The following is a 20791-nucleotide window of genomic DNA, read 5'->3' on the forward strand; positions in this document are numbered from 1 at the left end:
TCAGGCTGGGCTGTCCCAGCTCTGGCCCAAGGCCAGCGTGCAGTGATGGAAACAGAGATGCTCTTGGACAGGGAGGTCCTGGATGGGGTTACAGACCCTGCTCCCCTGACTCACCCATCCCACGAGGCAGGCAGAACAGCAGCCCCCCCATCCCAGGCTCTGAAAACAGAGGAGCAGCAGGCAGTCATCTTCCCTGAGCAATTCTGGCAAGTGCACCGGATTCCAGGAAATATAAATAACTACTCAGCCATCTGGAACTGGCCCTGGGCTGGTCAGCAAAGATCTCTCCCAGGCTCTGCCCTGTTCCTGCTGGCTACCCAGTGCCAATGCAGAAAGGAACAAGGGGGTGGCACAGTCCCCACCAGGATCCAGAGGAAACTAGTCTTGTTCAAACCTCCCACCAGACACCACCTTCACTCAAGGCTGAACGAATGAAGGGCAGAGTCACACCAAGAGCTCACACCAGGGCTCAGCATGCTCAGCCCCTGCCCCAGGCACCTCAAGGGGAAGGACAGGCAAGAATAGACCTCTCACTCCATCATACATCACTTTTCTTCATTTTATTCTTTTATTTGTACAGCTATATTTTACAGAATGCATTAATGCAGTTTAGACACAGCCCAAACCCTGTCTCCCGAGATTGTTTATAACACAAGCATGTAAAATAAGAACAAAAAAAAATAATCCAAAACAAAAAAAATAGAACATTCCCCCACTAGAGAGTTCCATCAAAACTCCTTTTGCAACATCAGGCTGTACCTTGAAGAAACTGAGCTCAATATAGTCCATACACTGAAAACTTCCATTGAAAAGAAAGGCACCGTGCGAAACCACATTTTACATATATACAGACTGAGAACTAGAACAAAAAAAATTACACTTTATTATTATTTTAAATTCCTTCTGCAGCTTTGTTGGTTTAATACACACTTTTTTGTAAATTGTAAACCTTCACTTGCAAAAAAATACAAATACACTGATGCATTTAGACAAAATATTTTCTTACTTGTACAGATGCAATACTTTAAAATATCTCCTTAAGTGCTCTATCATAATAAAGATTCTCAGAGTGGCTTCTGCCTGCAGAGTCCAACTGAGCCTTTAATGCATTTTATATATTTTTAATATAGCTTTTTTAAAGGTCTATATATATTTATTTTATATATATATTTATATATTTATATCTATATATATTTACAACTCTGCCATAGATTCCTTCACCTTTGGTTAAAAAAGTTAAAGCCCTCTCTTTAATAGCATACTTTCTCTTTAAAAGAACACACATTTTGCATACAAAAGAAAAAAATCTGTTCCCATAAATCAACATTACATTCCTCATCTTCAAACGGCAAAGGCTGTGAAGGTTAGACTCCAGAGTTTATCAACACTCCACTGCACAGACATTTAAAATGACTATTTTAAATTTTTTTTTTAAGTTTTATATACAGTAAGATCTGAATAATTTTTTTTTTTTGTTTCACATAACTGGGAAAAATAAAACCCGTGTATTTGTAATTTTTTTTTAAATTTCTAATGTTTCTCCACCTATCTGTACTATGGGTTTAGAGGCACTCCATCATGATGAATATTTTTCCGTCTCTCTCTTCTCCTCCGTTGAAGTGTTGCGGGTTTCCTTTGGACGCTGCCCAGCCCAGCTGCCCTCAGCAGGCTTTGGGGAGCTCGGGGGGCGCCTCGCTGCCCGAGACTCGGTACTGCACCTTGGTGTTGGTGATGGCGCCGTGCTTCTGCCGCAGGTGCAGCCGCAGCTGGCTCTTGTGGCGGAAATGCAGGTTGCACTTCTCACACTGCGGGGAGAGGCAGAGACACGGGCTGTGAAACGGCGAGGAGCAGCGCCTGGGGCACCCCATCCCAGGCTTTCACAGCATACACTGTTTGTGGGACGCACAAAAGTCCCTCAGGAGATGACTCTGACTCTGATAGATTTAGCACCGAGCTCCGTATCTAGGTGATCAAACCAGCTACAGGGCTATTTCTGGAGCTGCTTTTGAGCTCTGCTGAGCTGGATGGCTTCAGGATGTTTGGATGTCAAGCCCTGCTTGGATTCCCTTTCTAGCTGATGGTGAAAGCCAGGAAAGCCCCAGCAAAGAGCTGGGGGCCCTGCAAGCAAGGCTGTGCAGACTGCTTGCTGGGTGTGATTATCACCATCGGGGGGGAGCTCAGGCCAGGCTATTTGCTCCTTTCCTCCATCCTCACACACCACAGGCAGCTGTAATTTAAGCCATAGCTATTTGAAGAAGAGTGACCTTCCAGATGGGGTGGAAGAAAAGAGCAACTAAGATGTACCCAGCTTGGGCTGAATGTCAGTGTTTCCAACACAGCCACACCTGAAAAAATACCACATCAGCATCAGCTCATGCCTGGGAGGGAAATGGGGCACGAGAAGCATGGATGTGACCTTGGTGCAGGGCTGGCAAGGAACATTAGGGTGCTGCAAGCAGCCTGTGTGAATGTCCTGGTGTCTTCCCAGCCCCCCAGGCTTGGTAGCATTGTCCCCCAGCCCAAGCTGAGATTCCCAGCCAGCAAACAAAGCAGGGCTACTCACATGATAGGGTTTCTCTCCTGTGTGGATTCGAAGGTGACTTTTGAGGGTCTGCAGGTGCCGGAAGCGTGTGCCGCAGATCTCACAGGGGTACGGCTTCTCCCCGGTGTGAATGAGCACATGAGCACGGAGGTGGGCCACCTGCAGAGAGAGCTCTGGGTCAGGACAGCCCCAGGGAGCACAGCATCCCGCTGGGAGCAAGGGTGTCCCTGTGGGAAAGGGGTTTTCTGCCCAGCCTTTTTTGGTCTATTGGATTATAGCTGGGAGTCAGAGCCACTTGTCTGAGCTTTGGTATCTCCAGTCCTTAAGACAAAATGGAGCAGAATAGCTACAACCAGCAGTCAGGCTTCCTAACTAAGCCAGACTTTCCCCTTGGACCATAAGGTGTCTGTATTTATCCCACAACACCCTGGGAAGAGCTGCCCAAGGTAGCAAGCTGGGCCATCATCAGCCTCCTCCTGCCATGAGGCTTCACCAGGTTGATGGTGAAGATCTGCCAGTCTTGGGCAGAAGATCTGACCACGTCCCACCTCCCCAGGCACTGCAGATCCCAGAGGCTGCACGTACCTGGACAAACCTGGCGCCACAAGTCTCACACTTGTAGGGTTTCTCCCCAGAGTGGATGCGTGTGTGGGTTTTCAGGTTGGCTGGTCGGTTGAACTGTGCCCCGCAGATGTTGCAGCGGTAGGGCTTCTCTCCTGCAGAGCCCAAAAGAAAGGGTCAGGGGTTAGCTACAGGTGTGCTCAGCACCCAGCACCCATTCTGTTCCCCAGGGTTAAGTCCCTTCAGGTGCCAGACCCCATGGCAAGAAGCACTAGCCCTGACTCCTGTCCCTTTTGGAGATGACTGTGGACAAGCAGCATTGGACAGGGTGTCTACAGAGCAGGGTGAGCTCAGGAGGCAGCTTTTCTCTTTTGGATTGGGAGATGCAGTCTTCAGGGCAAGAGAGGAAGTCAGGCAGCTCTGCCAGCAAGGATTAACAGCAATGTTCCTCCTGACCCTGTGACAGCAGCTGGCACCTACATCTCCATACAGCTGTCAGCAAGAACCCTTGAACACTGCCCTGGTACTTGTGTTGTCTCAGTCCCCTGCACAGCTCTCCTGGAGCTCAGTTGAACTGTGGGAATTTGGGTCTAATTCAGTGCAGCAGCACAGAGTCATCAGCCAAGACTTCCCTTCCTCAGCTTGTGAACTGGCTGTTGACATGTTAAGCATTAAAAGCATGAAATAAAATAAGTTTGTCAGCAAATGACTAAACCCTTAATATCCTCTTCCTTTCTCAGCTTTCATTGTGCTGATTCACAGAGTCCATCCATTCAGAGATTTTCCCATCAGCAGAGTTTATGCCAAGATAGATGTGACCTGGATTTCTAGGATGCAAAAATAATCTCAGACTTCTCCTTAAATGTACTTTTGATTATTTTTAATCTCTTTTTTTTTTTTTTTTTTTTTTTTGCTTAAGTCTACCACAAATTTACCTGGAGGCCATGCATTTGCTCCCAGTTATGAATTTTGCACGACACCTTTAAAAAGAGTGGTGGCCAGTGCTTTACAGCAAAGGAGGTTGAGTTCCACCCCTGCTGCAAGGACGAGTATCTCCCCCATTCCCACGTTTGGTGCTCTGTCCAAAGGCTCCCTGGCAGTGCCTAGCAAAGCACCTTGCTCCTCTCATCAGGGACAGCTTGTGACACAGAGCAGAGGATGCTGCACCAGGCACAAACCCACCAGCAGCAGCCACGTGCTCAGCACCCCACAGCCTCCCCAGAGCTGTCCCCAAGGCCAGCACTGTACCTGTGTGGACGGTTTTGTGGCTGGCGAGGTTCCCCTTGTAGCGGAAGGAGGCCTGGCAGCGGTCACACTTGTAGGGCTTGTCACTGTGGACTTGCAGAGAATGTCTCTTGAGAGAGGCCTCCTCGGAGAACCGGCAGTCACACTCGTTGCAGAAGAAGGCTCCGTTCTCTGGGAGGGCAGACAGAGGAGCAATCAGATGGGCAGTGCACGGATCACCTTCTTGATAGGCTATGGGATGGATTTGGGATGGAGGAGAGGGGCAGCCAGAGCAAGTGTTGGAACAAGCAGCCAAGTGCAGGTGTTCATGTTGAGCTGTGCTTGCACTGTGCCTTGTACACACAGCTACAACATTCATGGTTTGATACCAAAATCATCAAGAGCTCTGGTTTAGAGCTTTGTCTCTCCCTTAGTGACACACAGGCTGCTTCCAAGAAGCCACCATGTCACCTGGATATCTTTCAGACAGGTCCATGAAAGCTCTCAACATATCAGGCATCCTCTGAAGGATGCTCAGCTCTGGTGCAATTCCTGAACCTTTAGAGGTCTTCAGCCTCTAGAGGTGCAGAGGTCTGCCTTGAGCTTGGGAAGATTATCATCACCCAAATAACAAGGCAGGTTCCCCCAGTAAGAGGATGCCCAACTCTTAAATGTTGTGTTGTGTTACCACAGTGAGGTTCCCTCCTTGGATTTCTGCCCACACTACAGGTGGCAATGCTGCATTCCCCCTTCCTGAGCTACAGGCAGATGAGTGCACAGATACCTGTCTTTGGGCTTGTGGGGTTTTGCAACAAGATTGCAAACCTCATTATCTGCATTTCTCCAGATGTGCACACTGGGCTCCCTGATAATAAAGATATCATGACGGATGCATGAGACATGCCAGCTTGCCCAATCCCCATTACGGGTCATTACATCTGTCAGGCTTGTTCTCCTGTGGTTCTGGTGGGGTGGGGTGCACTTGTTTCCTGTCCTTACCTGCCAGATTTGCAGCAGGTGACTAACTCCCTGCACAAGATATCTGGATGGTGCTGGGGAAGGGGAGGAAGGCAGCAATTCCCATGTGCATATGTCTCTCATATGCATGCACATAGCTGGGCAGACAGTTAAGAGGGGGCTGTGTGTTTGATCACAGGGCACTCAGTGATCGGTGCCTACACTGCACAAATCCCCAACTGCTGGTTGAAAAAAGTGACCAAGAATGCAAGACTCACCACAGCTGGAGTCAGAGTATTCAGACTGGGTTTCCCCAATCTCTTCTCCAAAGTTTGAGCCAGGGGTATGAAGGCACATCTCAGTATGTTGTGGGGACTGGCAGCCACAGGAGCTGCACTTGGATGAATGCATGTACAGTGGGGACTGCCCTTCACTGCTCCGAGGGGACCCATCCCGGGACCTGTGGAAGGAGAGCAATGGACACAGCTGTGAGAAGGCTCCTGCTGTGCTCGAGGTACCAGACCCTTGTTTGCACCCCTCCTGACACAAGGGACACATACATTTTATGGGGATGTCTTTGTGGTGAGCTGCACAGCATAGCCCTGACCAATAACAGGTCCTTAAGCCTCAAACCTTCAGATGTGCATCACCAAATGACCTTGAATGTCTTTAGGAACATACAGGTCCAGAGAATAGCACATTGTTCTCTGATACTTTGGCCATTCCAATGCTTACAGCCAACAGAAAGATTGAGGCATAGGGAGTTTGGTGGAAACACAGGCTAGGCAAATCCAGGCTCCAGAAATCATACTGCCAGAGTTACCCAGGGATCCACAACCCAGCATTCCCAGCTCCTTTGCCAGTCCACTCTGGCACTGCTACAGTGGGAGAGTGGGCACTCAGTGTCACTGGCAGCCCTCCACCAAATGCAGGGGCTTCCATCTCCTCATGACTGGACTTCCTGCCTAGTGCTACAGATATTCCACACTTCCAAACCCTCAGCAACACCTCAGAAAGTGCTGCTTCTTGGGGGGAGAGGCACGGGGGTAGAAGTCTTCTCACCTGTTAACAATATTGTTGAGTCTGCTCGCCTGTGGGATAGTAGAGTCTTCACCATTCACGCTTATCTTGGTGGGGGATTGCACATTGAGATGCTCTGGCTCCATGGACTGCTGGCAAGTGGACATGGGCACGTAGGTGCGGGGAGAGAGGGTTCCCATCTCGTTCTGGTCAGCGCTGTCTTGCTTGGTGTTCTGGTTGAGAGAGTTGAGGACAATGAACTTGTACTTCTTCCAGTTGCAGGCTTTGGGGTCTGTGGGGCTCTTGGTGAAGAGGGAGCTGGAGTTCTGACCGATACGGGCATTCTTGCTGCTGCTGGACTCGGTTGGTGAGTTGGGCTGGCAGTCTGACTTCTGCGGGCTCTGGGGGCTGATGAGTCCCTTGCGGTCCAGGGGGGTGGTGGTGGGCTCAAAGTGCTGGCTGATCTCGTCCTCTGAAGAGGTCCGCTCCTCCTCTTTGGCCACTTTATCGCAAGGGAAGTAGGGGTTGTTCCGGACTGAAGGGATGACAGGTTTGGGCCCGGAGGCCACGCTGTAGTGCATGTCACTCCTGGCTTCCTCAGCAGCACCTTCTTTAGGAGCATAGATGGTGGCGTGGCACATGTTGGCAGAGATGTCGGTAATGGTTCTCACGTACTCGGTGGGGATTGTCCTGGAGCTGTCGCATGGCAGGATCCTCTCCTTGGGGAAGGCACCTGCCCTTGAGAGTTCAGAGAGAGGCATCCTCATCTCCCGCAGCTCATCATCCACTAGGAAGCTGTTTAGAGGGAGAGGGCTGTATCCGTGGTAGGAAATAGGGGATCCAGACAAACTGTTGATCAAGCCAGGTGCAAAGGCCCTCCCGTTGCAGAGGGACCCGTTTTGAAGGGGCATGCCACCCTCTGAGACATCCCTGCTCCGATAAGCCATCACCTCTGGGTGGCCCAGCATCCGTCCCGCCAAAAACTCTTCCCTTGGGGTCTTCACAGCAGACACCATCTCTGCTTCGCTGCAATCGGGGAAAACAGGAGAGACAATCAAGTAATTTTCAGCCCATAAAGATACATTTGCAGATACTTTGTCAGCTCTTCCCCTGCCCACCCACACACACAGTCCCCGGCTCTTCAAAGTTCACCAACTGCACTCACCTGGACTTGACGAACCTTCGGCAGGTGTCAACCACGTGCTCCATCTGCAGGTAGAGTGCTGTGGCCATCACAGCCATGATATTGTTCTCCCTCAAGTTCAGGCGGGAGGTGTACATGAAGTCCAAGAGGATGCAAAACCCCTCAGGGTTAATTTCAGGATCCAGGTTGATGACATTCAAGTTGCACTTGAGCTGGTCAGTGAAGATGCTGTAGAAGAGGCCACTGCAGAGGGGAGACAGTAGAGAGGATAAATGTTATGACAATTCGAAGGCAAAAGGAGAATTTGTATGAAATCCCTGAGTACAGAGGGGTTCATGAATGGGAAGGGAGGAGAAAGAGGCAATTACAGAATTCCCTGAGCTTCCCCCTTATTATCAAGCTTGGTTTCTCAGCTTAGTAAGCGTCTTCTACACTGCACTTTTCCCAATTGGAACAGCCTGCTTTTAGATCTCACCTGCTCAACAACTCCCCAATGCCTCCATTTAGTAATTCCCCAGCTTTTTTGGGTTTTTCCATTGTTATTCTTACCACCATTCCCTTCCCACTATGACTCATTTCTTTCAGAAGCCTCTCAGGGCATCCACACAGTCTTAAACCAGAAAAATAAAAAAAGGAGAAATGTTGGCAAAACATTTTTCAGATGTTTTAATAGTCAAAGCTTAGTTTTTTGAAATTTTTACACCATGTCAGCAAGAGAATCTGGAAGGCATTTGCTGTAATTCAGCTGGGCAATGGTGAGATATTAATTAGCATTCATTGGGAAGCAATTCCAGCAATCTTAGGAGCTGGAAAGGGATTTCAGACCACATCAGGCTTGGAAAAAAAAGAGAAAAAAAAATTAATCAACTTAGGTGGGTGCAGCCAGCAGTCTGGGAGCCAGAGAGGAATAGCTCTAAAAATAGCAGTGGCAGGGGACACCTCGGTCACAGAAGACTCACCCAACCCTATCCAGCCCTCCCTCTCCTATCCTGTCCCTGTGGCACATTTGTGCTCTGCCCTCAGGTGAGTTGGTCCCCACGGGCAGTGCGTGGGCAGACATGGTACACAGGCAGAGAGCTGAGGGCAGCACACTGGAGGGAAGCAGTCTCAGCTCTAATCCCATTACAGGTACAAATTTCTTGGCAGCCCCTTTCAGCTCTGCTTCTCTGCCCGTTTCCCCGTGAATCCCACAAGCCCTGCAGGACTGCAGCAGTGCTGCTGGAGGCCAAAGCCCCAGGGAGCAAGGAGGGAGCCAGGGAAGGCCCCTGCTCTCACCTGCAGGCCATCAGGACTGTTTTGTGGGCTCTGAACTGCTCCCGGTTGACGATGATGACGACATCGGTCAGGATATCGCGGCTGCGGAGGCGGTTCAGGTTGAGGAGCACGTCGCTGGCGTGGCGGGTGAACTGGATGCAGCTGTCTGCCGGAGAGGCCATCTCGAGTCTGGCTGAGACACGCATCAGAGCAAGGTGAGAATGGGGAACAGCCAGGCAAGCACCCTAACCCAGGGAAGGGACGGCTACTGCTCTGGGACATGCTCACACGGCCAATTGCTCCTGGTAGGGGCAGCTCCTTGCTCCCCAGGCAAACAGCCCTGCACCACACCAGCTCTTGCCAGGCTGCCTGGTGAGCTCCCTGGGCCGATAGCGAGACCTGGCACGTCTCATCCCACCCATCAAGCTGGTGGGTGAAGGCAATCAGACCCTCCTGAGGATTAGCCAACCATCTCCTCTCTCTCCCTGCCTCGCCCATGGCAGCCCCACCCCAGTCCACTCCGCCCACTCAGGTTTGTCTCCACAATGCTTCCAACATAGCTTCTAGCCTTCCAACCTCCCTCAGGAGCCATCCTCCTCACCTGTGTGATGTCTGGCTGTAAATCCAGCCACAGCAACCAAAACAAGCCTTAAGGTCCCAACTGAAGTTGAATGATTTCAACATCTGCAAACTCCAGCCCACGGTGGAATACCAGCCCTCACCCAGGAAACTACTTTCCTACTCCCAAGTGGTGGTCACTCTGGAGAAGACCTGTCCACAGTTTCCCAATTAACTGAGGGAGTAGAACTCATCTAACCGGCAGGGCTGCCACTCCGTGGCCCAGCCCCTCCCCATGAGCAAGGTTTGGGTTAGTCGAGGAACATGAAGCCTTCCCCCAACACAACACCTGCAAACCCTTCTCAGAGATGTCCTCCCAAGCAGCACCCAGGTCTCCCCAGGGTTTGGGCTGGAATGTGCATCTTTAGCATCAAATTCTTCCACTATTAACCCTCTCCCATAATCCCGACTCCTCCTTCCCCAGTGGCATATGAATCTACACTAGTTTCTACAGAGCAGCTGCTCTCCTGAAAACAAATTCCAGCTGGATCTAATGAAACAGTGCATTGAGGAAAGGGGGGGAGAGATTAAGAGGGAAAGTACAAAATTTAAATTTACATACCCAATGCCTCAATTCACAGTCCAAAAGTTTCTTTCAAACCTACAAATAAATCACAAGAGAAAAACCTCATTAGCTGGTAACTCTGAATTGGCCGTGGCAGGTCACAAGGTTGCTATTTCGCTCAAGTATCAGTTGGATAAAAGCTAGAGATAACAAACCTTCTACTCTCCAGTAAGCTTAACATTTGTTTCTTCCGGTACAGTAAGTTCTTATCACAATCACAGGCTTTGAGAATCCAATCATAGCTTCTTCCACACCCTCTAGCCCAAACCATGGGCGTATGCCAAGGAGATTTTCATTTCCATGACTCAGGAACTTAAAGGCAGGTGGGGAAGGGAAGTCAAGCGAGAATTTTCTCACCACTTCTTTCAGAGATAACTCTTCCCCTGCCAAGACTGAATTCCTGTCCGGTGCCACATTCAAGACCCATGCCATTCTCCCAGCACCTTGTTAACAGGTATGACAAACATCTGCTGCCACTCTGCTCAGAAACCCACATGCTCCAGCCACTAGTGAAAACACCCTGGGATGGATTGCTGAACAGATTTGGGAGGATATAGGCATCAAGTACCAAAGTGACTTGGCCAGGACTGCATAGGAAGCCAATGGTGGAGACAGTGAGGATGTGGAACAAATGTCCCTTCCCCCCTTGCTGCTGCCAAAGCCTTCCCTTAAACCACAAGCTGTGTCTCCAGGCACTGCCTTCACCCGGCAATGTAGCTGGGACAGAACAGCAAGGAAACCCAGGAATTAATTGCCTTCCAGAACTCATACTAATCCTCCAAAATGTACTTAAAATCAAACCAAATTGACTTGGCACCAATGCAGGAAGAAAGTCCTCAGGCAGTTGCTTCAGCAGGTAGAAGCACAATAAATAAATGAGCCAACAAGACCTTCATCACACTATTTTGAGGACCAACCCCTAGACTTGAAGACTGCCAGGCAATTGCAGGAAGCCAAATAATCCCTGCGAGACAAGGGATTGTCAAGTTCTGCCTTTCCTCTCCCTTGTGGGAGATGTGTGGGTCTGGAGCCCAGGCTCCTCTCCCATTCTCAGAGCCACTGGGATGAAGAGATGAGATCTAAGGCAAAGTATCACAAGCAAAACCCTTTTGTCTTACAGCTTTATTCCAGCCATCAAACACAAATCTTCAGAGCTGCTCTGAGCCTGGCCAGTTTAAAACTTTATGCACATACAAAAAGTGACTCATTTCCCAAATACTGCGGGCTCTGACCTTTCTGTACGTGCTCCCTGCCAGCCACTCACTACCATCAATTGCAAGCCAAGGGACTCACAGGCTTCTGCAAGGAGCCCAGTGCACACCCCTGTGCCCACACGAGCTTGGGCTTGGGGCAGCTGGCTGGACCCCAACCTCAGCCACAGTGGCAGATGTACCCTGCCAGGCTCTGGGGAGTCACCTCAGTGTCACAGAGGTGAGGAGGTGACCCACTTGTAAACTAACAAAGTTACAAACAGCCAGACAAACTCTGTACCTGTGAGCATCATGTGAGAAGCTGCTGTCACCAAATCCTCTCATCCCCTATGAGGGCACAGCACTTCCAGGGAGGACACACAGCTTCTTCCCCAGAGCTGGACTCCAGCACAGCCCCCTCCCCACCCTTCCAAATTATCCCTCCCGGCACAGTGCTGCTACAGCATCCACAGCCCCAAAAGCTGTGCCCCAAGAGCTGGGCAGGGGCATCCCAAGCAGCTCCTGGCTGCAGGATGTGGGCATGAAAAGGGAAAGGGACTTTCCTTCCCCTCACTGTGCTGAGTTGGGTTAACCCTGCCCCTTCCAGTCCCCATACAGCACTAGCTCTGTACCCAGCATAGGAGGATACCCAGACCAGAGAGAATGGCACGGCAACAAGGACCAGAGAGCAGTGATGGGGAGCAAAAAAAACACTGCAGCTGAATATAATCTTTGCCATCTAAGCCCCCCTCCAATCCCATGAGGTTCCTCCAGGCTGAGCTGGGGCAGAGCATCATCCCACAGCCCCATTCCAGTTTCCCTGTGCAGTACCTTGCAGGTGTGGGCTCTCCGGCAGTGCTCGAGGCTGTGTGCCAGGGCTGGCTGTGCCCATAGAGGAAGGTCTGGAATAGGCACAGGGCCCATATTTTGGGTGGCCACACAGGACAGTCACTGCTGCTGCCTTCCAGGAAGGCAATGGGTCTGCCCCAGCGGTTCAGGGAACAGCCCTTCCCTGCCGGCACCTCCCCGAGAAAACCCATTCCTGGAAAGGAGCCCAGAGCTGGCTCTGCCTCCCCTGCATCTCCCTGAGCACAGGAAGGGTGCACCTTCATGTAGGGGAACCTCTTTCAAGCTCAACCCCAGCAAAGGGGAGACCCTCCCTGCTCACTTCCTCTGGGGTAGAGGGGAGAACCAGGGACTTTCAATACATTTTTCTGCCATGCCTCTCCATTGATCTACTCTCCCAGTTAGAGGGAATCCCTTTTTATTCATCCTCCTCCCACTCTGTGCACAGGGGGAACTCCTTGCTCCCCTACCTTTCTTTGTATAGGGGATACCCTGTGGTCTCAACCCTTCTCCCACCCCCAATCACAGGCAGGGAGGAGGGCATCAAACACCCCCCTTCCCTGGGCCCCAATCTCCTACCCCTCCAGAGCCTGCAGCGCCGACTCACATCACCTTACAGGGGTGGCTGGGCGAAGTCTTCCTTCCCCACAGCCTCATCCCACACAGGGCTCCGAAACTGCCCGCCCAGAGGAAGCTCCATCCTGCCCTCCTCCTCCCCAGTCCCTGCACCCTACAGGGTCCCAGCCCCATGGGAACATCCCTGCTGCCTGCCAGGGCGTGCTGCCAGCTGCCTCTCCACCCTGCCAAGGAATGCCTGGTTTCTCCTGAACAGGGATCAGGGGGCAACCAAGAAAATGAGGTGGGGTCTGGGAAGCTCCCCAGCACAGCCATGGGTGCTACATGTCACGGTGAAGAAGCTTTTTTTTTGGCTGTGGGTGCGCGAGTGCCCAGCTCAGCTTTCTGAGTGCCCCTGGATTGCATAGTATTAGTGTCCTTTAGTTGTCACTGCAGAGTTTTATTAGTTTAGTAGCTTCTGGTTAGTGTCTAAGCCAAAACGTGTCTGGGTTAATAATAACCCAGGAAGAGACTGAGAGAAGTCCACAGTGTCAGCACAGATCAAAAGCAGCATCACCAGTGCAAGCCCTGTCGTATTTTCCACCGAACCCTTCCGTGAGCGGATTGCACTCACTCTATCGAGCGGTCTCAATCTGATCCAATTTCCTGCCAGCAAACAAATGTTTCTAGGAAATGCAATACATTATCTGGATGGGTTTATTATCAGCATTTGGAACCAGGAAAACTGCATATTTTCTCGAGCGCCGCAGGGAACTTTATAGTTCATACTTCAAAAGAGGGTTTAAAGGATTGCCCTTGAAAGCTGGCCCAGCTCAAGTCTCCACATTGTTTTGGTCTTTGCAGAAGAAAATGCAGAGGAGGGAGGGGGTAAGCACGCTAAAACTGCCTCCAATGTTTTCCTACTAAAGAGGACTCCCCTGCCCTCTACGGAGCCAAGCTCTGGCTGTGAGGCAGAGGCAGCCCGTGCCCTTGGGAAGCAAGGAGTCGAGCCTTCCTTAGCATTTCAAACGACCCCAAGCAATCTGGCACATTAATTTTTCAAGAGAAGGCAGGAACCATGTGTCCTGGCTGAAATCTAGGGAGCTGCTCCAGAGAACAGAAGAGAGGCTCCGTGCCCTGCCAACACTGAGCCCTGCACTGAGATGCCGGCCCGAGAGCAGGGTGCAGCCGGACCCGGGTGTCCCCAGCAGCTGAGCTGGGTCCCTGTCCCCTCTGGGCTCCAAGGCAGTGTCTGATCATCCCTACCCTGCACTGGGACAGAAAATTACCAGCTGGCACCTGACCCTCCCTGACTCTGTACTCCTGGGGCTGAGGGTGGCACAGCTCCTTCTGGCAGTAAGGAACTGCTCTGGCATCCCTCCTGGATGGGATGAGACACATGCACAGCTTGGGGTGCCTTGGCTACAGCAGAGACACCCCCTTGCCCCTATATTTAGCCAAACAGATTTAAGGAGATGCATTTGCAAAGGGTATCTAGTCCTACAGGACACCTTCTGCAGGAGCCATTCAGAATTCCCTGTCCTGCAGTGTGCCTGTCCCAGGCTCTCACAATCCCTACGGGTACCCAGCACACAGCCCAAAGGCAGCAACCGACCAGGAGAAAGAGGGGAAGGAAAGCAATATAGATCAAAAAAATTTCCTACCCCTCTCCCAAGTGCCCCTAGTTCTTTCTCTGGTTTAAATAGGAAGCTCCACTGAGATTATTAAAGCGGTCCTGAAGACTGCACACTTGCTCCATTTTAGGGGTGTGTGTCTTTTGGCTGCCAGTGTCCTGCAGCGAAGCTGACACATAAGATCTAGCTTGGATTTTAAAAAGAAAAAAAAAAAGAAAAAAAAAAGAATAAAGGAGGACTACATTTGCAGTCTAAATTTGCAGTCTGAAGGAGCTTACTGGTCAGATGCTGACTTTTGGATAGTGATCTAACCAAACTGCAAACTGTGAACTCCTGAGGTTTGCCAATGCCTGCTGTAAACATGGAAACCAAGTGTCACTTTTTGCCAAACAGAAGAATGGTTTAAAAATAGATCTAGAGAAGAATACAGGCACTCGGCATACAAGGCTCCCGTTTATAGACTCCCTTGCTACTATAAAATGGAGCAAGAGGTTATGAGCACACAAGCAACTTTCCACCAAATTTAGATTTTACCAAGTTCTCAGAAAAGTGAAAACAACATTTCAGGCTCCAGCTGAACCAGTAAAAGCTTTTTGAGTGAAGTTCTCAGCCCTGGTATTACAGCATACAGACTCAAACAGGCATGAAAGTTCTTCAACCTTTACACCATAAATATATGAAGGTACATAAGTTGCACACTGAGAAATGCATTTACTGATTAGAGCTTCATTTTATTTATCTATAGGCTTTGCAAAAAGGTGTTCTTCTTCATGGAAAATCCAAATTAAATGAGAGGACAGTCCTACCACAAAGTTTTACCACCTGTATTTGTATGGGGTTTTGAGAATTACTGTTTACTAAGGAAAAAAAAAAGTGCTCAAAACCTAAATACTATTCCTACAAATTCATAATGGGCTGCTGCAGCTGGTGGCTGAAAGTTTTCCCACTCTAGGGGGGAAGAAAAAAAAAAAAAAAAAAAGCATAGCTTTACAATACATCCTAAATTAGGCAAAAATTCAAGGGCAGATTAACACCACAACTCGGAAAGATTTTCACATGTGATTTCATGACCAGACCCAGAGAGAACTCCATATGGAAATGTCAGTGACTTTAATAAGCACTCGGTTGTTTCCAATTAGGCTCCTTAAGTAAGTTCAGTGGCATCCAGAGTTTCCTCTGCCACCTTCCTCCAAGCTGGCAAGCATTTTTTTTTCTTTTTTTAACGAGCAGTTAATAAACATGTTCCCACTCTGCCGAGGCTGCCGGCCCCGCGCGGAGCGGCGGGAGGTGACACTAGATGGCACCAGTTCGCTTTGCTGCGGGAGCGATTTTTCCCCTTGGAAAATAAAACACCCCAACCAAACCTGGAAAACATATAATTTTGTCGATGCAATTCTGTTTCTCTTAAAACGCGTCTGAGCAACATTATTTTTATGAGCTTTTCCAGCCTTGTTTTGAAAAACTTAATGTTTCTGCTAGGTTTATTTTTGTAGCATCCAACAGCCGGCTGAATCCTCCCCGCACTGCAAACAGGGATGTCTAAAAAGTGTCACAAAGACTTCTGACAGGATTTTTTTTTTTTATTGTTTTGGTTTTGGGGTGGGATTTGTAAGAATCACTTCTCATTCCAACTTCTTCCTTCACAATAACAACTAACCAGTTAACCTCCACTTCCTCTCCCAATATTGACTCAGACAGTCAGAACTGAGGGGGATTGGAAATTGAAATGCATCTTGAGAGATCTTTGATCTGTTTTGCCAATCAAAACTGAACACCAAGAGATGAACTCTTTTCTTACTGAAACAATGTAATAATCCATTCTTCTGGAAAATTTCTAGACACCCTTTGAATATTTTAATGGTTTGGTGATATGTTTCATAGGGCAAAATATTCGCAATTTATAATGCAGGTTTTTAAACCTGCAATCTTATCCTTAAGAGAAAATAACAGAATCTCCGGTTTGCCTCTCCATGCATATATAAAGAGAGGATTCCCCCAAAATATTTTTAGAGCTATTTTTGAACTGTAACCCCCTCAAGGACTGGAGGAAGGAGCCTGCATTTGCTCCTAAAGCTCTTATCCTTTAAATCCTTGAAACAGCATGGCAAATAATCATTTTTAAAGCATTTAAAAGCTCGGGAGAGGAGTCAATAAGATTCCCAGATCGAATAAGGGCCTGATCCCAAACCCAGCCCTGCTGACACTTCCACTGGCACAAGCAGGAATTTGGCCCAAGACAGAGATGTCAGACCAATGTAGTAGCTTCACACTGAATGTCATCCGTCTGTCCCCAGCTTCCCATCACACTGATCCTGCGCCTACTGAAGTCAGTGGAAAAAACTAACCGGGGAGGGGTTTGTTTTTGTTGATTTTGACTCATGATTTTAAGCCCAGATTTGCCTCTTCCCTGGAAATGCAACAGGGGGGTCAAAGGCAGCTTTTTAGGCACATCTGAGAGGCTGCCGCGGATTTTTCTAAACAAACGCCTTGCTTTCTGTTTCCCTCCTTCCCAAGAGGCGATTTCATAACATTTCATGCTGTGACTTTGCAAACTACAGGCGGGGGGAGGACGGCGGGGAGGGGGGGGCGGCCGGGAGAGGTCGCTGCCGTCCGACCACGAAAGTTTTCATAACAAAGTTGGGCTTTTTCGGTTTTGTTTTGCCTTTTATTTTTAAAGTGGGGGAGGGGGAGACCTTAAAAAATAAAAAAGGAAAAAACATATGCGCACACAAGAACACGCACCTAATAAAACGATTTTAAAAAGCCAAGAAGCCAAAACAAACAGCGCTCTCTGTTCCCCGTCCGCTCCCGGCGGTTTCGGGGCGCAGCGTTGCGGGGCTTGCGCGGCTCCCCGCGGCCGCTCCGCTCGCTCCAGGAATAGCGTGTGGCCAGGGGCCAGCCCCGCGGCTGCCGCCGGCAGATTTACGAGCGCCTGTCCCCGCGCCAAGTCCGCCGCGGTAGTAAACACAGGGCAAGGGCTGCGCTGGGGGCAGCGGGGGGCTCCGCACGCAGCGCGCCCCGGACCCCGTCCCTCGCATCCCTCGCACGGCTGCGCTCCGCTTCCCCCGCCCGCCGCCTTCCCCCCGGCGGGGGACGCCCGCTCCGCCCCGCGGGTGGTGGTGCTGGTGTTGTTATTATTATTATTATTGTTATTTTCAGCCCTACGTGTGATATGCAGAGTCGCTTCACACACTTTTGCCCCTTCCCGAGTTTTGCACCGCGGTTGCGTTCCCAGCCGGCGGCCGCCCCGCACGCACCGTCGAGGCCAGCGCGGTCCCCGCCGCCCCGGGCCGGCGCTCCGCGGTGCTCCGGGGCCGGCAGCGGCCGAGCCTCCCCGCGGGCTCCCCCCTTCCCCGGGCAGGGAAATGCCGCAAGTCTTCTCCATCACCGCCCGCTCTTAGCCCGGGGCTTGACAGATCACGGCGCAGCCCCGCCACAGGTTGCAAAACGCACCAGCCCTTTCGCGGTTGCGCCGGGGACTGAATAACAATAATAATGCTTTAATAACAGAAACGGAGGGAAATGGGGGCTGGCGCGGAAAGGCCGGTGCCCGGTGCCGCCGAGCCCCCGCGCTGCCGCCAGCCCCGCTCCGCGGCGGCGTCGTGCGGCGGCGAAACGACAACAGCGACACAACACGCACACACCAAAATAACAAAAAAAAAAAAAAAAAAAAAAAAAAAAAAAGAAAAAAAAAAAAAAAAGAAAAAGAAAAAAAATTCAAAAATAAAAAAGGCGAAAAAAAAAAAGGCAAAGAAAAATAACACACCCCGACCAAAGGATCCAGCCATTGAGAGCGGACCCCGAGTCACGCCACAAGCCCGGCGGCCGCCGGCGCTCGCCGCCGTCCTGCGCCCGCGGAGCGGCTGCAGGTGCAGAGAGGAGCCGCCGCCGTCCCCCCCGTCCCCACCCGGCCGTCACGCGTGCGGGAAAGCCAATAATCCCAGATAACCGATAATCCCCGGGAGAGGACGGCGAGGGGAGACACTCCCACCCACCCCGCTCCCCTCCCCTTATACACGCTCCCAGCGTTAAAGACATGCAGGCACCCCAATTTCCCTAATTTTTTCTCGCCTGACAGCGGGCAAGGGAAAAGAGGGGGGGGGGGGGGTGTATGTGAAATAAATAAATAAATAAATAAGGCAAGGAAAAAAATAAAATTGAGATGATAACAATAATAGTAATTAAAAAAAAAATAAAGGGCACCTGCAGCGGGAAAGGGGGGGAGGAAAGAGGAGGGAGAGAAAAAAAATGGGTAGAAATATATAGAGGCGGCTCCGCGCCAAGCGTCGGAGCGGGGCAGGGAGGGAAAGAGGAGGGAAAAAAAATGGAGAGAAAAAAAAAAAAAAAAAAAAAAGCGAGCGAGAGAATTAAAGGGTAAAATCGGCCGCGGCAATAGAAGCAGCAATCACCTGGTCTCCGGGCTTTCCTAGAAACTCCTTGCATCACCACTTCTAAGAACCCCAGTTCTAAGAATCAACAGAGCCCAATTCTCGGAATTTGAGCTGCGGACTCTACCACCGCGCCCGGCATGGGGAGGGCCACGGACCTCCCCCCTCCGCGCCTTCCCCGGCGCCGCGCCCCTCCCGGTGTGCGCGCCCCCGCGGAGAGGCCGCCAACGGGGTCGGCGAGGGGGGGCGCGTATCCCGGTGGGGCTGCGGCGGCGGCGGGGGTCGCACCGTGTCGCCCCCCGTTCATCCCCCTCCCCGTTCCCCCCCTCCGGCAGTGGTCGCGCCCGGGCGGCGGGTCACGTGGCGGCGGGTGCTGTCGGTGACGTGGGGGCGCGCGGGCGCGGAGCAGCGCGCGCGGCGCGGACCGAGCAGCGGCGGCGGCGGCGGCGGGAGAGGGAGAGGAAACCGGGGGGTCCCGGGCACGGCTCCGGGCGGTGCAAACACACATCACACCCCCTACCACCACCAGCCTTCGCTTCTGGGTTTTTTTTTGTTTTTTCTTTTTTTTTTCTTTTTTTTTTCTTTCTCCCAAACCTCTCCGAGAACGAGCGAAGAGATCTTGGAAAAAAAATGCGCCTTTTATTTATTTTTAATATATTTATATATATATATATATGTATGCATTTTTAATTATAATTTATCTTAATTTTTTATTTATTTATTGTGGGGCGCGGGGTCACTTTCGCGTTTCTTAAACACCCTCCCCCCCTAAAAAATACCCCAAACCAACCAAACAAGCCAGCGAGCAAAGCCAGGAGCCAGCTGCATTGTTCTGGATTTTCACTTTTTTCCTTTAATTATTTTTTTACTAATTCAGATTTTTTTTTTTAAATAATTTTTTTTTTTTGCAAACAGCCACGCTCGGCTCAGGGCCTCCAATGGGATTTACTCTTGGGGAAAGAAGCTTCTTCCTTAAAGACAGTTCCCCATGAACTCCCCATATGGGTTTTATTTTTAATTTTTTCTTGTTTTTTATTTCTTTGCCAGAATTCTCCAGACCTCAAAAAAATATTTTGATGATTTTTTTTTTTTTTCCCAATCTGTGTTCTCTTTTCCTTTCCAGGACATTCAAGTGGTGGGTTAATTCTGTGTAGCTGTTTTGTTATTGTTGCAAAATAACCTGTAAGTCTATAAATATTCTGCTTGTATGGAATTGTTGTACTGTGCTGGGGATGAAAAATCGCTTTGGCTTTTCTGGAAGGGGATTTTATTTCTGCACTTTTTGCCTCTTGCTGAGCAGAGGCCTTTGCTGGGAGGTGGGAGGGGGGAATAACGCAAAGCCTTGGCAATCAGTGTCTCGGGTGGGTTTCACGGGGGGTGCAGAGGAGGGGACCTGTCACCCCAACCTTCCCCGCTCCTCAGTGGAAATGTAGCTCCCTGGATGTGCAGATTTCTTGTGTTTGTCCCCCAGCCTCGCGTGGTTATTTGTTGGGGGCCTGCAGCAAGGCTTGGGTTTGGGGGTGGTTCGGATCGCTCCTTTTGCTTTCCCGGTCGGGATTTTGGGCTGCGAGCTGCCGGTCGGGGTGGTGGGGAGCGGGGGAAGGCACGCTCTGGGCTCTGAAGGTATTCCCGGGCCCTGGTGATTAATAGAAATTTGTTTACGAGAATAACCACCGCAGGTCACCGTGCCCTCGGTCCGCTGGTGCAGTTGCTCGGAGCTACTGATTCCAGCACTGGCGAGCCCACGGAGCGGCCACCTCGCCGCAAAGTCCCCGGGTGCTGCTTTTAGTTTGATTTCTCACTTGAGCTCCTGAACCGAAACATTTTAAAGCAAGGAGGTTGGGGGGTGGGGGGGGGGGGGGGGGGGGGGGTGGTGTAATAAATTAGGAAGAAAGCCCTTCTGCTAATAAGACTCGTCATTAAAAATAGCCTGGTGGTAAGAAGGGATGGTACTCCCGAGACACTTGAGGTGGTACAAATAAGCTGGAGAGACGGATTCCCTGTAGTTAAAATGCAGTATGGAATTCCCGGGGAGTGAGTGCAGCTGGAGCTGCGTGACTTGTGCGACTCCGATCCCGGGCAGGGAGCGGGCTCCCGGCTCTGCGAGTGACCCAAGAGGCACGGACCCGAGAGTAGCAACTCTGTTCCGGGATTTTGATTTGCTTTATTTTTTCCTTTTCCCCCAGCAATGAAACCCAAAGGAAGGGGGTTGTTGGGGGGCGACAGGTCTGTTGTGTTTGTCATTTCTCTGCAGTGTGTGACGCTTTCGCTTTAGCCGGAGCCCAGCGAGCCC

The 20791-nt window shown here is 50.6% G+C and overlaps 1 protein-coding gene and 1 long non-coding RNA gene across 4 annotated transcripts; one reads left to right on the top strand and one right to left on the bottom strand.

Moving 5' to 3' along the window:
• Positions 1 to 545: 545 nt before the first annotated feature.
• BCL6 (BCL6 transcription repressor) lies at positions 546 to 20343 on the bottom strand. 3 transcript variants are annotated; one of them, XM_079315240.1, is made up of 10 exons: positions 18520 to 20343; positions 9883 to 9921; positions 8724 to 8891; positions 7470 to 7691; positions 6347 to 7330; positions 5563 to 5744; positions 4352 to 4519; positions 3128 to 3258; positions 2564 to 2701; positions 546 to 1805 (listed from the first exon to the last, which is right to left on the bottom strand). In XM_079315240.1, exons 3-10 carry the CDS (start codon positions 8882 to 8884, stop codon positions 1662 to 1664), a joined length of 2130 nt encoding a protein of 709 aa, XP_079171366.1. In that variant the 5' UTR covers positions 8885 to 8891; positions 9883 to 9921; positions 18520 to 20343; the 3' UTR covers positions 546 to 1661. The 3 variants fall into 3 exon arrangements, with proteins under 3 accessions (XP_079171366.1, XP_079171367.1, XP_079171368.1); XM_079315241.1 differs by having other exon boundaries at positions 8724 to 8895; XM_079315242.1 differs by lacking the exon at positions 18520 to 20343 and adding an exon at positions 10041 to 10064.
• On the top strand, positions 1916 to 2662 carry LOC306806455. The gene is made up of 2 exons (XR_013775474.1): positions 1916 to 2037; positions 2108 to 2662. It is a non-coding gene; the product is annotated as an uncharacterized lncRNA (long non-coding RNA).
• Positions 20344 to 20791: the final 448 nt, after the last annotated feature.

Source organism: Erithacus rubecula (genome assembly GCF_903797595.1).
Source record: "Erithacus rubecula genome assembly, chromosome: 11".
Classification (NCBI taxonomy): domain Eukaryota; kingdom Metazoa; phylum Chordata; class Aves; order Passeriformes; family Muscicapidae; genus Erithacus; species Erithacus rubecula.

Bases quoted from the DNA above. Each gene is read 5' to 3' on its own strand.
- BCL6 (XM_079315240.1), bottom strand. From the start codon at position 8,884: ATGGCCTCTCCGGCAGACAGCTGCATCCAGTTCACCCGCCACGCCAGC. The intron at 7,692-8,723 runs GTGAGAGCAGGG...TCCCCTCTGCAG, and splicing joins ACAGTCCTGATGGCCTGCAG to TGGCCTCTTCTACAGCATCT. The intron at 5,745-6,346 runs GTGAGAAGACTT...CTCCTTCCACAG, and splicing joins CTCAACAATATTGTTAACAG to GTCCCGGGATGGGTCCCCTC.